At 52.9% G+C, this 12732-nt stretch overlaps 1 protein-coding gene across 4 annotated transcripts in view; it reads right to left on the bottom strand.

Annotated features, from left to right (window-relative positions):
- ENDOV (endonuclease V) overlaps positions 1-12732 on the bottom strand; it is an 82503-nt gene that overhangs the window by 2759 nt on the left and 67012 nt on the right. Inside the window, exon 10 of one of the 4 annotated variants that reach the window (XM_069541957.1) lies at positions 7656-8365. The exons of 2 other annotated variants lie outside the window; for them this stretch is intronic. In XM_069541957.1, coding sequence (XP_069398058.1) covers positions 8340-8365 — 26 coding nt within the window. In that variant the 3' untranslated portion in view covers positions 7656-8339. Of the gene's footprint in view, positions 1-7655; positions 8366-12732 lie in introns of those variants that run through there. One more of the 4 variants, XM_069541961.1, reaches the window with a different exon arrangement.

Below are 12732 nucleotides of genomic sequence, written 5' to 3' on the forward strand. Positions count from 1 at the left end.
AAAAAAAAAAGGCAAAACAAGTGTAGACATAGTGGCATGGATTTTTAAAGAAATGATTTCTATTGAAATAATTGGATTTTTTTAAACTTATTTTTATCCCCCACAAAGCTCCACCCAACATGAGCCCAGGTGGTGCTGAGTTCTGATTGCCCGACATTCCAGCATGTTATGTTCAAGGGAAATCTGTCCTAAAGTGCCCTGGCTCACTGACAGTGGAGGGGCAGCCCCTTTTCTCAAGGTCTCCAGGTGGGCCATGTGGGAGAGCCTAGCATCAGGTCCTTGAGCTCTGTCTGTCCTCTGCAGATCTGAGTTATCCCACCCCTCCTTGCTTCCCAAGCCCTGCCTTTCCAGCCAATAATCCAGGAACTGGGAAGAAAAGGATAGAAAGCAACAGGAGTAGAGAAGAATTAAAGTACATTACCAGCTATATGATCAACCCTGGAGTAATTTTTATTCTGTGGTCAATTCCCCTTGGAAATCTTTGATATAAGGTGGTGGCTTTTTGAACATGAATCCCCTTTGATATAAGATAGCTTTTTCCAGTCATGCATCTATTTATAAACCCATCCACCATCCATGCACACATACCCTCATCCATCTACCCATCCACACATTTATCCATCCACCCATCCATTTATCCATCCGCCTATCCATGCATCCATCCACTCATCCTCCACCCATCCATCCACATACCTATCCATCTATCTATGTATCCATCTCTCCAACCATCCACCTATCTATGTACCCATACATCTTTCCATCCATCCATCCATCAAACCAGTCAATCCTAAAGGAAATCAACCCTGAATATTCATTGGAAGGACTGATGCTGAAGCTGAAGTTTCAATACTGTGGCCACTTGATGCAAAGAGCCAACTCATTAGAAAAGACCTGGGTGCTGGGAAAGATTGAAGACAGGAGGAGAAGGGAACAACAGAGGACAAGATGGTTGGATGGCATCACCGACTCAATGGCATGAGTTTGAGCAAACTCCAGGAGATGGTGAAAGACAGGGAAGCCTGGTCTGCTGCAGTCCATGGGGTTGCAAAGAGTCGGACATGACTGAGTGACTGAACAAGAATAACAAACCATCTAACCACTCATATATCCATTCATCCACCCATCCAACCATCCACCGCTCAGTCACCCACCATTCATCCAGCCATCCACCTATTCAGCCAGCCTTCTACTATTCATCAACCCACCCATCCGTCTACCCGTTCATCAGGGTGCTAAGTGCTAAACTAAAATATCCTCAAAGCAAGCTGGGCACAAGGGAGAGAGGTCCATCCTCAGGGCAGGGAGGCCTCACAGGGAAGGGCCTCTGTGCTCAGTCCAAGTAAACCAGATGGGGTAAGGAGCTGCCAGTCCAGGGAGAGAGACCAACACTGAGACATGGGCCCCAAACCCATTTGGTTCATCCGAGCCAGCACCAGCATATTCTGCCCCTTCAATATCCAGTCTCCTGCCCTGTTGAATAAGGACATCAACCATTCTCTAGGGGCCTGCAGAGTAGGGGTTACTTTGAAGTGGTCTGCGTGCGGGGCTGCTCTGCTGCTGCTGCTGCTGCTGCTGCTGCTGCTGCTGAGTCACTTCAGTCATGTTCGACTCTGTGTGACCCCATAGACAGCAGCCCACCAGGCTCCCCTGTCCCTGGGATTCTCCAGGCAAGAACACTGGAGTGGGTTGTCATTTCCTTCTCCAATGCATGAAAGTGAAAAGCGAAAGTTAAAAGTGAAAGTGAAGTCGCTCAGTCATGTCTGAGCAGGGCAGACCCCAGCATTTCCTGCCGGCCCCTGTCTCCCATGGGAAGCTCATGGCGGGAGGGGGCGGTCAAGATTAGAACCTGTTTCAGCAGATTATTCAGATCCATTCGCTGTATCTAGATCATGCTGTGTCCTAATTAATGCAGACCTTCAAGGTTGTACTGCATTTGCAAAGTTTTCTGAAATGGGCCAGTGCTTTAAACTACTTCCTCCTCCCCACCTGGAATTTTGTCTTCCTCCCTGAGGCTGCCCCCAGAAGCCCCCCAGCTTCTGCTCACCGAGGGGAGTCCTTCTGTACAGCTGGAACATGAGAACTTGGTTTTGACTTTTCTGAACTTCGAGCCTCACTAACCAGGGGCGTCAGATAACTGATTTGCCCCCATAAAATTCATAAGTGACTAGCCCATCCAAGAATTCCCAGGCTGCTCCTGGCCGGACGTGCTGTCCTTACTGGTGTGGGTTATTTTCAGCAGATGTCACCGAAGAGGGGGTAGATCACAGTCAGCAGCCATGGCTGGAGGGATGCTGGGCCCTGCCAAGGCAGGGTTCGATAACAGGGTTTGCTTTAACTCCGCAGACAGGGGATCTGTATATCCTAAAGACAGTATATAAAATATTTATTAAGAAGAGTATCTATTTTTAACTAGGGGTGATTTCAGTTCTATTATTCATCCAGCCTCGGAGGGCAGGCTTCATGCTTGGCAGCTTGCAGGAGCTGGGAGACCAGGCAGAGGCGAATCTGGAATCAGAGGAGGGAAGTCTGGGGGAGGGCAATAGGGGAATTCTAGGGGGTGGAGGTGGGGGCTGCTGATGTCGCCTGCCTGATTTCAGTCAAACCTCCACGTTTAGGGAACTGTTCGCAGGAGCTGGTGAAAGCTTTGGCCCGTTTTGAACCCAAAGCCATCTGCACTCTCAGCTAACTCGCTCGAGGCTCCCTCTCACAGGGGTTTGGCCCTGTAGGAATCGAGGAACATGCCCCCTCAGTGTGCAGAGCCGGGTAAACATCCCCATTTGAGACAGGTGCCTGCTTTCCCGGCAGCCCCATGCCGATGAGTCTCGAAAAACAAGCAGCAGCCTGCCAGAACCCAGACCAGGATGTGCTTGGCAATTCATGGGGCTGGTGAGTGTGCCAGGGTGGTGATCCACTGCAGGATGAGCTTCTGGCCCTCCATTCCCCCAGGTCTCCCCAGAGTTGCTGAACATCATGAGCAGGGGTGACACGCAGGGGCTGGGGGTGGGTCACCAAGCTGGAATCCTGAGTCCACCAGGACCAACTCTTTACCCTGGGCCAGTCCCTTTGTCATTCAGAGCCTCAGTGCTCTCATCTGTGAATGGGGAACCCAAGAACATTCCCCCCCAGAGGTGTTCTAGTCACAGAAGCTGCTTGCATATGTGCTACCCCAGCACCACTGCAGACGGTCAGTGTCTGGTAGTGGACACACAGTCCCTGGGGGCGCAGGGCTCTCACTGGGATGTCAAGACCTCCATTCTGTGGGTGAGGAAGTGATGAGAGAGGAAGAGAAATGGAGACAGATGCCAGGCCTTGTGCCCGACCCAGGTTATTTCAGTTGAGCCTGTGCACTTTGCATTATTGATGCCACTTCCCGGTGAGGAACTGGTCCCCAACCTTTCTGTCCTTCCTCACACACATGGGGAACCAGTGTCAGAGAAGAGGCCCCAAACGGGGTGACGCTCAGGCCATCACCTCCTGCTCAGCTGTCCAGCGTGCAGACCCAGAGCCTCACTGGTCTCATTCCCAGAGGTGGGCCCAGAGTGGGGTGCCCTTGAGAAGCACAGGCCGTGACAGACGCCCCGAATCCCTGCTGCAGCCTGACTTTGCCCAGTGGAATCAGAGGGGAGGATGAGAGCCAGACAGGGAAAGGCACAATGCCTGGGGTTTAAAGAATATCAGGGGTGAACGCAGAGGGACAGAGGAAGGCAGGAACCGGGACAACTAGGTCAGTGCTAGAGGGCCCCATGTAAAACCCAATTACCACTCCTGCTATGAAGGGACCGCTGGGAAGGTCACTAGGTCAGAGCAGTTCTGGCCTTGGCTCACTCAGCTCACCTTGGCCTGCATCCTGACACAGATCCCAGGACAGGTCACCTCGGTCACCCAGGGCCCCAACTCCCCAGCAGAGAGTGGGGGGCAGAGGGAGGAAGACACAGAACCCCAACCTACTGCTTCCCTGGAGGGTTGGTGGGGAGACACCTGCCCCATCCTGGGGACCTCCTCAGCTGCCCTGCATCCTGCTCTGCCCTGTTCTGCCCCTTGCCCTCTTCTGCTCTTGCTCCTGTGGAGCTCTCAGCTGGACTGAACCCACAGATGCCAGGACATCACCCAGCTCGGGCTGGCCTCGCTCTCCAGCCTGCATTCTGGGATGGTCCCCCAGCACCCTAGTGACCACCTCACCTTCCCCCTCCCATGTCCCACCTTCTGCTCCCTTTCAGCTTTGCAGCCCCGAATCCTCCCACCCTGCTCCCAGGCTCCCTGGCTCCAGGAAATACCAGGGAGCTGGCATAGATTCAGGGCCACTCGGGCACATCCAGCAAGCCTTGACAACTGTCCACAGAGTGTGAATTATTTCTCATGGGCATCTAGGGTTTTTTTAAGTGTTATTAAGCAAAAAATTAATAAATGAAGATGTGCCATCACCATTTTTAAAGAAGAGAAGACAGAAGCCTGGGTTGGGTGGGGGTGGAAGCTCTCAACAGTCAAATAAAAACTGAGAAGTAGTCTAGGTACCCTCTGAGCCCTCTCTGACCCAAGCCTGTTGGGTTCGATTAATTCAGTTTGGTTCTGGGCCCCCAGTCATCCCACCCCCACCTCTAACTGTGGCCAGCATCCCACCCTCAACCTCCACCACTCTGGAACAGCAGGACTCCCTCCTGGGGAGCTCTGCCACCAGCCACTACTCAGTCTCACCTTTGACCCGAGGTCAGATTTCCGCCCCCACACACCCCTGCCAGCAGGGTCCTGGCATCTCCTCACATTAGAGTAGAGACCCCATGGGCAGCTAGCTGGGCCTCACCCCAAAACGTTTGCATGGGACAATCCAGGGCTGCATGCATGTCAACCCCCACAAGAGCTGGTGACTCTAGGCTCAGCTCCCGGGAGTGGAGAGCATCACTGTCTCTATTCTACACCCCGGAGACTACACCCCGGTTTATCAAGTTGGTGGGACCTGCACAGACAGTGCACAGGAACAGGACTTGCACCCACGCTGGCCTGGTGCCAAAGCCCATCCCCAGAGCCACCAGAGTGCGCTGCCTGCCCCAACCCCCAGCTCTGGGTTCTGAGCCATACGCCCATCTCTAGGTTCCATGTGCAGCTCGGGGAGGAAGGAGGGCTCCGCAGAGCAGCACCCTCTGGCCTGCCTCACCATGCTTACTATGCTCCCTCCTGGGGCTGGCTGGCCCCACGACCCTCCCATGCCATCCTGAGTCGGGGTACATTGTCTACACCCATCCCCCATTCCGTTGGCAGCCTGGAGAATAAGAGGTACCTGACCCAGAAACGGAGCACACGAGAGGCTTCTCTCCTGCCCCTGTACTCCCTGGCGAGCCTGCCAGGGCGCTCTGGGGTGGACACACCAGGCGAAACTTCCTAATGGCCAAGTCATTGCCTTTATTTATGTCCCTTCATGGAGATGCTTGAGGCTTCCCAGCAGCAAAACACTTTAACGACAGTAAGAGAAGCCTGGATCCCAGCCATAGGAACCCTGGAGCCTGCAGCTGGCACTCAGCTCCGTCCTCGAGGGTGGGTTGGGGAGAACAGTCGGCTCCTTCGTGGAGGGAGGGGTGCAAGTGGGCAGCTGGGGCCGAGGGCTCGCAGTTGGCGAAGAGGAGGTGCAGCCTGACTTTCTGGGTTGCAGCTGCTGCGTGCCACCCTTGGCCTTGATGGATGGTACTATGACAGCGTATTGAGAATCTGTTATGTCCAGACACTGTGCCAGGGGCTTCATTCATTTCCTTTCCTGCCATCTTCCCAACAATCCCATGTCTTGTTATCACCATATTTCAGATGTGCTTATTGGTGTTCAGAGAGGTAAACTTGAGCAAGGACCACAGTTGGTCATCACTGCGTAAGTGCGTGCTAAGTCACTTCCGTCATGTCTGATTCTTTGCACCCCCTGGACTGTAGCCTGCCAGGCTCCTCTGTCCATGGGACTCTCCAGGCAAGAATATTGGAGTGGGTTGCCATGCCCTCCTCCAGGGGATCTTCCCAACCCAGGGATTGAACCCATATCTCTTATGTCTCCTGCACTGGCAGGTAGGTTATTTACCACTAGTGTCACCTGGGAAGCAGTAGGATCCAAACCCAGGCTTCTGGGGTGGGGTGGTATGTGTAGGCAAAGCTATGTTACTAACTGTTCAGCTGCACCCTTCAGAGGTAGGAAAGTTCCTTCAGTGATCTTTCCAACATATACACAACCACACTACCTCTTTCTCCAGTGACCCTCATCTGTGTCAGAAACCCAGGCCCCCTCCACTCCTCCCAACTGCCTTGCCCACATCCCATGATAAGTTGGTTTGTAACAGCTGAAACAGCATCCTCCACCGGGCAGGATGCTGGTTGCAAAGAGCAAAGTTTAACTTAACCGGGGTCAAGTTAAACAAAAAAGGTATTTTTTAGACAGGTATAAGTTTCCTTAAAGGAAAACAGAAACCAGGAGAATGAAGCATGGGCAGACCCAGGGAAACTGGGCTGACCCCTTGGTCAACTCATCCGTCAGGACACGGGACTAGGAGGCCGCTAGGTCATGCCACAGTCAAAACATGCTGGTGTGCCAGTCGCTACAGATGACAAGTGTCCTTTCTTTTTACTTCCCAAGGGATGTCCCCCACAGGTCATCAGGCCTCCTATTGCCTCCAGTCGCTGTGCTGGGGGGACAAGAAAAGGGGATGTGGGGGTTCTGCAATGCCCCGGGCTGAAGCCACGCTCAGGCTCAGTTCATTGATAGCAGGAGGCCTCCAGCCGCAGGGGTCAGTGTGGTGTCCCCTGTAGAAAGAAATGGAACTACTTGGACAACAGGCCAAGAACGGGCACCAGAGTCATTTGTTAGCACTGGGGTTCCCTGGGAAGCGAGGAGCCCTTCAGTTCTTATCAAGAAACTGAAGAAGCCCTGGGGCTGGTCCCTGGCCTCACTAGGCTAACCGGACTAGCCCTGTGGAGGGCAGAGCCTGGCATCTCCACCAAGCCCAGGTGGTTCTGCTGACCCCAAAGAGCTGAGTAGTCCCCTGGGACAGAGAGGCACAGCCACAGAAACCCCTTCCTGCTGAGCCCCCCGTCCAAGCCATGGAGAACCATCCAGACTTCCCATGTGGCAGACTGGGCGACCTCCAAGGTTTAACAGAAGCTGAGGAGGTGGCCAGGGGCAGAGGGCACTCCCCCATGCCTTGGTGACAGGCCCTTATGTGGAAGGGACCGGAGCCTGCCCTCCCGTGCCCCTACTGCTGCCTGGCTCCTTGTCTCTCTCTCCCCTTGGGAGACTTTGTCACGCTTCACGGCTGCCTTCCCAGCGCTGGAAGGCATCACGCTCAGTCAAGGCTGGTTGGTGACGATCCACATGCCGTCCCGGCCCCCTCCCCGTGGGACCCCCGCGATGCTGCCCTTCCTGTGGCGACAGTGACCACTCTTCTCCAGTGTGTCCGTCCCAGCCCGCCTCTTCCAGAGGGCCTTCCAGGAGACCTGGGGATAGGCCACAGGGGAGCTGGAGGCCTGGGGTTGGGGGGTGGGGACGCTGGGTCCCTGGGCGAGCATCTGAGCTCCTCTGTGTGGCTTCAGTTCCTGCATTTGTAGTGAGGGGTGGGGACCATATGATCTACCCATTCCCACTTCTGGGTATATATATAAAATCAGTGAAGGCAGGGTCCAGGAGAGAGAGATATCTGTACACCCACCTTTATTTATTTATTTATTTATTTATTTGGTACACCCACCTTTATAGCAGCACCACCCCAATCACCAAATGGTGAAAGCAACCCACCTGTCCATCATCAGGTGAGTGAATAAACCAAATGCAGTCCATTCATGCAACAGAATAAAACTCAGCCTCGAAAAGGAGCGACATTCTGACCCCCATACAACACGGAAGGACTTTGAGGACATCATGCTCAGTGAAATAAGTCAGTGGCGACAGCACTAATATGCATGATTTCACTTATGAGGTCCTTAAAGGAGTCAAATTCAGGAAGACAGAGAATGGAATGATGGGTACTCGGGCCTGCAGGGAGGAGGGATAGAGAGTAGAGTTTCAGGGGGCAGAGTTTCAGTTTGGAAAGATGAAAGATGCCTGGAGAGGGTTGCACAACAATGTGAAGGTACTTAAGACCACTGAACTGCATGCTTTAAAATGGTTACAAAGGTAAATTTTTAAGTTATATATGTATTACCACAATTTAAAACATTTTAAAATTTAAATTTAAGAATTTAAAAGGTAGAGAGAGAGAGAGCTGTTGTGCAGGGGCCCAACTTGACGTGTGACTCAGAGGCCCACTTTCCTTCCTTTTCTGTGTCTTGGTAGGAGCCCCCTACTCCGGGATCCATGGTTCAGCCCCTCCTTCATTCCCTTATGGTATTACTAGTACCTGAGCATCTTGAGGGAGAGAAAGACAAAAAACAATCATAGTCAGCATTTACTAAGTTTTACCAAGTTATTTCTGCAGACTAGCACCATTCTAAGAGCTTTATGGGGCTTGTCCAATTTAACTCTTAACACAGCCCAGAGAGGTGAAGTCACCTGTTCAAGGTCCCACAGCAGCTGAGCAGAGGAGCCAGCTCTGGCCCAGGCATGTTGCTCAAGCCATCTCTATCTTCCCACCATCCAGTAGTGTCTAGAGTGTGCTCCAAGTCAGTGCTCACGGACTGTCTGGGAAACAGGCAAAGAAAACAGCATGCCGAGAGCTTGGGTCCTATTCCCAGGCTGTAGCCAGGCCAAGCTGCTCCATTACCAAATGTGTGCTTTCTAACGCATGGCAGGCCTGCCAGGACGGAACTGTCTGTTCTTTTTCTATCTGTGTGGTGATGGCAGCCACGCTTTTCTATCTGGATGCAGCCCCTGGCCCCAGCAGATCTTCCCTCCCTGGGGGACCCTCAGCTGCCCAGCTATATGGCCCGTGGATCTCATCACACCATCATCCAAGCTCACAGGTTCTTTGAAAACCACATTTCCCTTGTCCTATTTCCCCAGGGATGTAGAAAGGTACCCCAGGCAATGCAAAGGCCCCACAGGGTCTAGGGATCCTGGTCAGCGCTGGCTCTGGACCTCTTCTTAGGAAGCCTTCATATCTCAGACATTTAGACCCCTGCTCTAGCCCCCATGGTACCTGTGGCTATTGCCCAGGGAAACGGACCCCTTCAGGACAAGTCTTCCAGCAGGCTGTAGTTGTGCCTTGTGTGGGCATTTGGGACATTGAGGATTCAATGTAAGCCCACCACAATTGGACACAGACCTGTGCACTGAAGTGAGTGGTGACAAGTCGTGTCCTGAACACATGATGTGTATATGTGGGTGGTGAGACCCACATGTGCGAGAGAGGAGGGCACTGTGGGTGCACCCCGGGCACACTGTAAATGCTACGGCAGCAAATCAGGTTTACAAAGCAACGTGTCCTCTCTCTCCAGCTGGCCCCAGGAGGCTTAACTTAATCACTCTGGAACAATGTCAGAAGATAGCCCCGGATGCACAAATCCCTGCCTTCCGAGACACACGAGACAATCAGCAGCCTCTCTGGGCGAGCAGGTCTGAAGTGCTCTCAGACAGGCGCCCTTGGGCAGGGTTAGGAGGTTGCCCAGGAGTCTCTTCTGGCCCATCTGTGCTTGCTCCCCCTCCCCAGGTCACGTCTCTCCCCTCCCCCACAAGAACCAGAGCTCTCAGGAGCCCCTCCTCCCTCCCTGGAAAGAGCAAAACTGTCCCCCTCACTTCCCAGTGAAGCCCCTCATCAGAAACAAAATCCCAGTCTACAAGCTGTAAGGCAGGGGGCATCACTCAGGTCATCTCTGGGAGGGAGTGAGGTCCAGACAAAGAAATAAGACTTATGGTGGCCTTTCAGACACTTGTGATTCTCAGCAGGGGTTCTGTGGACTGCGACCCTGTCACTAGGAGCCACCTGCCCCATGGCAACAGGGGGGGTGATGGTGAGAAGTGCTGACTCAGATCTAGGAAGTCCTTCACTCATTCTCAGGAAATCACGGCAATGACTTTATGGGGCAGCGGGGGTGACCAGAGCTCAGACAGCAGAGATAACTTGCAGGAGGCCACACAGCCCCGAGTTCAGGGTGGGGTGGCAACTCTGGTCTGGAGGGGCCCAGGGTCTCCAGGGAAAGCCTCCCCCATCGCCACCTCAGCCCTCCTCCAGTGTCTGGGTTCCTGGGAGCTGCCCTTTCCCGGGGCTGATTATAGAAAGGGAAACAATACAAGCTTTGGAGAAATAATTTCTATGAATGGTCCAGTCACCCTCCCTCCAGCAGCAGCAGCAGCAGCCCTGGCCAGCAGCCAGTCAGAGAGGGGCCCACTGCTCCCGCCCTGGGAAGGCCCCCCTCCCTCTCCCGGAGCTTGGGATTCCCCCTTCCCCCCCAGATCTGCTCAGCCCCAACCTGAAGCCTCTCCCTCCCTTTACGTCCTTTTAAAGGGAACACTGCAGATTTAAACCACAAATTAAATTTTTAATGAAACCGCATACAGTAGTGCCTGATGCCATGCAATATTGATGAGATCACAGTGTCCGGCCGGCGGGAGCTTGCCCTGGAAAGCTTTTTAGGATGTTATGCAATATGGGACCAAATTAATTATTTGCAGCAAAGGGATCTGTGTCTCTGTAGTGCTGCTGGGGCCCAGCGAGTATAAAACAGGCGCCTTTCATTACTGCCAGCTATAAATGGCAGTCACGGGAAGGAAGTGGTGACTTTACAGACCCAGATACTATGAGTGTGAGGCCGAGATAAAAGGATGGAGGAGAAGGAGAGGGAGTGTGTGCTCGTGCGAGACAGAGAGTAGGGGGGGTTGGAGAGGCCCTGCCAGGGAGCACCAAGGCCTGCCAGCCACACACTGCAGCAAAATGCAGCTCACGTCTTCAAAGCAGGCTCTGAGCTCCTCCACCCAGTGCTCCCGGGCAACCCCTCATTTAAAGGGGCAGCAGGGCTGGGCACGTCCAGAGGGAGGTCGGATATGATGCCCCCCACCTGGGATGACAGCTGCCCAGGCAGCGGGGCCTGAGTCTGGCCATCAGAAGGTGGGCTTCCCAGTGACTAGGTCTCGGTCCTGCTCTGATACTCTCCCAGCTGTGCCTGGTCCAGCTCTGATGAGGGGCCCCTTCTGCAGGGCATGGACAGCCTGCCCAGGACCTGGAGAGCATGTGGCTGGACCAAGCAGCCTGGTCGACCCCTCCAGGCTGGTGGAGCTGGGCCTGCAAGAGCCTCCCTGGGTGTCTGGTCACCTATGGTCAGAGAAGACTGCGGGGTGGGCTTGGGGGAGGAGCCCACACCCTGGACAGGAGCTCCCTTCTTGAACCCCCAGACCCTCCACACCAGTCCCAGTGCTGGTCCACCACTGGTCCGCTCTGTGCTCTTAACATGGTTTCCGGGGAGGCACAGAACATCCCTCTTTCATAGATGAAGAAACTGAGACTCCAGAGACGGAGTGACTTGCCTTAGGTTCAAGACTAGAGGATCAGCCTGCATCCTGGCTGGCCACTAAGGGGCGCGTCCGTGACGGCACAAGCAGGCAGCACTGATCTCCCTCTACTTCTGTTTAAAGGCCAGGGGTTCTGAGACAGCTGGTAGGAGCCGGGAAAAGCCCCCTAAACATGACTGTTGGGAATGTCCCCAGACGGATCTGAGGGATAAGGAGACAGGAGGGGGCAGCAGGGCTGTGTCAGAGGCTTGCAGAGGGGAGGCCAGGCTGCGGGGGCCCCTGAGAAACCACCCAGGGCAGCCAAGGAGGCCAAGAACCAAACACGGCCAGTGTTGGACTTCACATAGAACGGATGCTGCTTCCACGCATGGCATAATTTTAGGTGTTCTCCCTGCCTCCACACTGTTCACAGCTATCATCCCACCTGGTCACCAGGGCAGCCTCCGAAATGGTCTTCCGGTTTGCTCCATTGCCAGTGCTAGATCTATTCTCCACTGAGTGGCCAGAAGAAGCTTTCAAAAATAGTCACCTGCACCCTCCTACACTCTTGGTGGGAATGTAAATTGGTGCAGCTACTATGGAGAACAGTATGAAGGATCCCTTAAAAACTAAAAATAGAGACTTCCCTGACAGTCCAGTGGTTAAGACTCCCCACTTTCATTGCAAGGGGTAGAGGTTCGATCCCTGGTTGGGGAACTAAGATTCAGCACGCCACTCAGTGTGGCCAAAGAAAAAAAGCTAAACATAGAATTGCCATATGATCCAGCAATTCCACTCCTGGGCATGTACCTGGAGAAAAATCTAATTTGAATTAAAAACATGCATCTCAGTGTTCACACCAGCACTGTTTACATCAGCCAAGCCATGGAAGCAACCTAAATGCTCATCAATAGATACATGGATAAAGAAAATGTGGTCTATACATATACAATGAACTACTACTCAGCCATAATAAAGAATGAAATAATGCCATTCCCAGCAACATGGATGGACCTAGAGTTTATCACACAAAGTGAAATAAGTCAGAGAAAGACAAGATACATGATATACCACTTACATGTGAAATCTAAATAAATGATACAAATGAACTTATTTACAAAACAGAAATTGACTCACAAACACAGAAAACAAACTCATGGATCCCAAAGGGGAAAGCGTGGGGGAGGGACAAATTAGGAGGTTGGGATTAACAGACACGCACTACTCTATATAAAACAGATAAGCAACAAGGACCTACTGTATAGCACACAGAACTCTATGCAATATTTGTAACAACATATATGTTGTATATATGTTATATATACAATTAAATCACTTTGCTATACATTTGA

Source organism: Ovis canadensis, chromosome 11, assembly GCF_042477335.2.
Source record: "Ovis canadensis isolate MfBH-ARS-UI-01 breed Bighorn chromosome 11, ARS-UI_OviCan_v2, whole genome shotgun sequence".
NCBI lineage: Eukaryota > Metazoa > Chordata > Mammalia > Artiodactyla > Bovidae > Ovis > Ovis canadensis.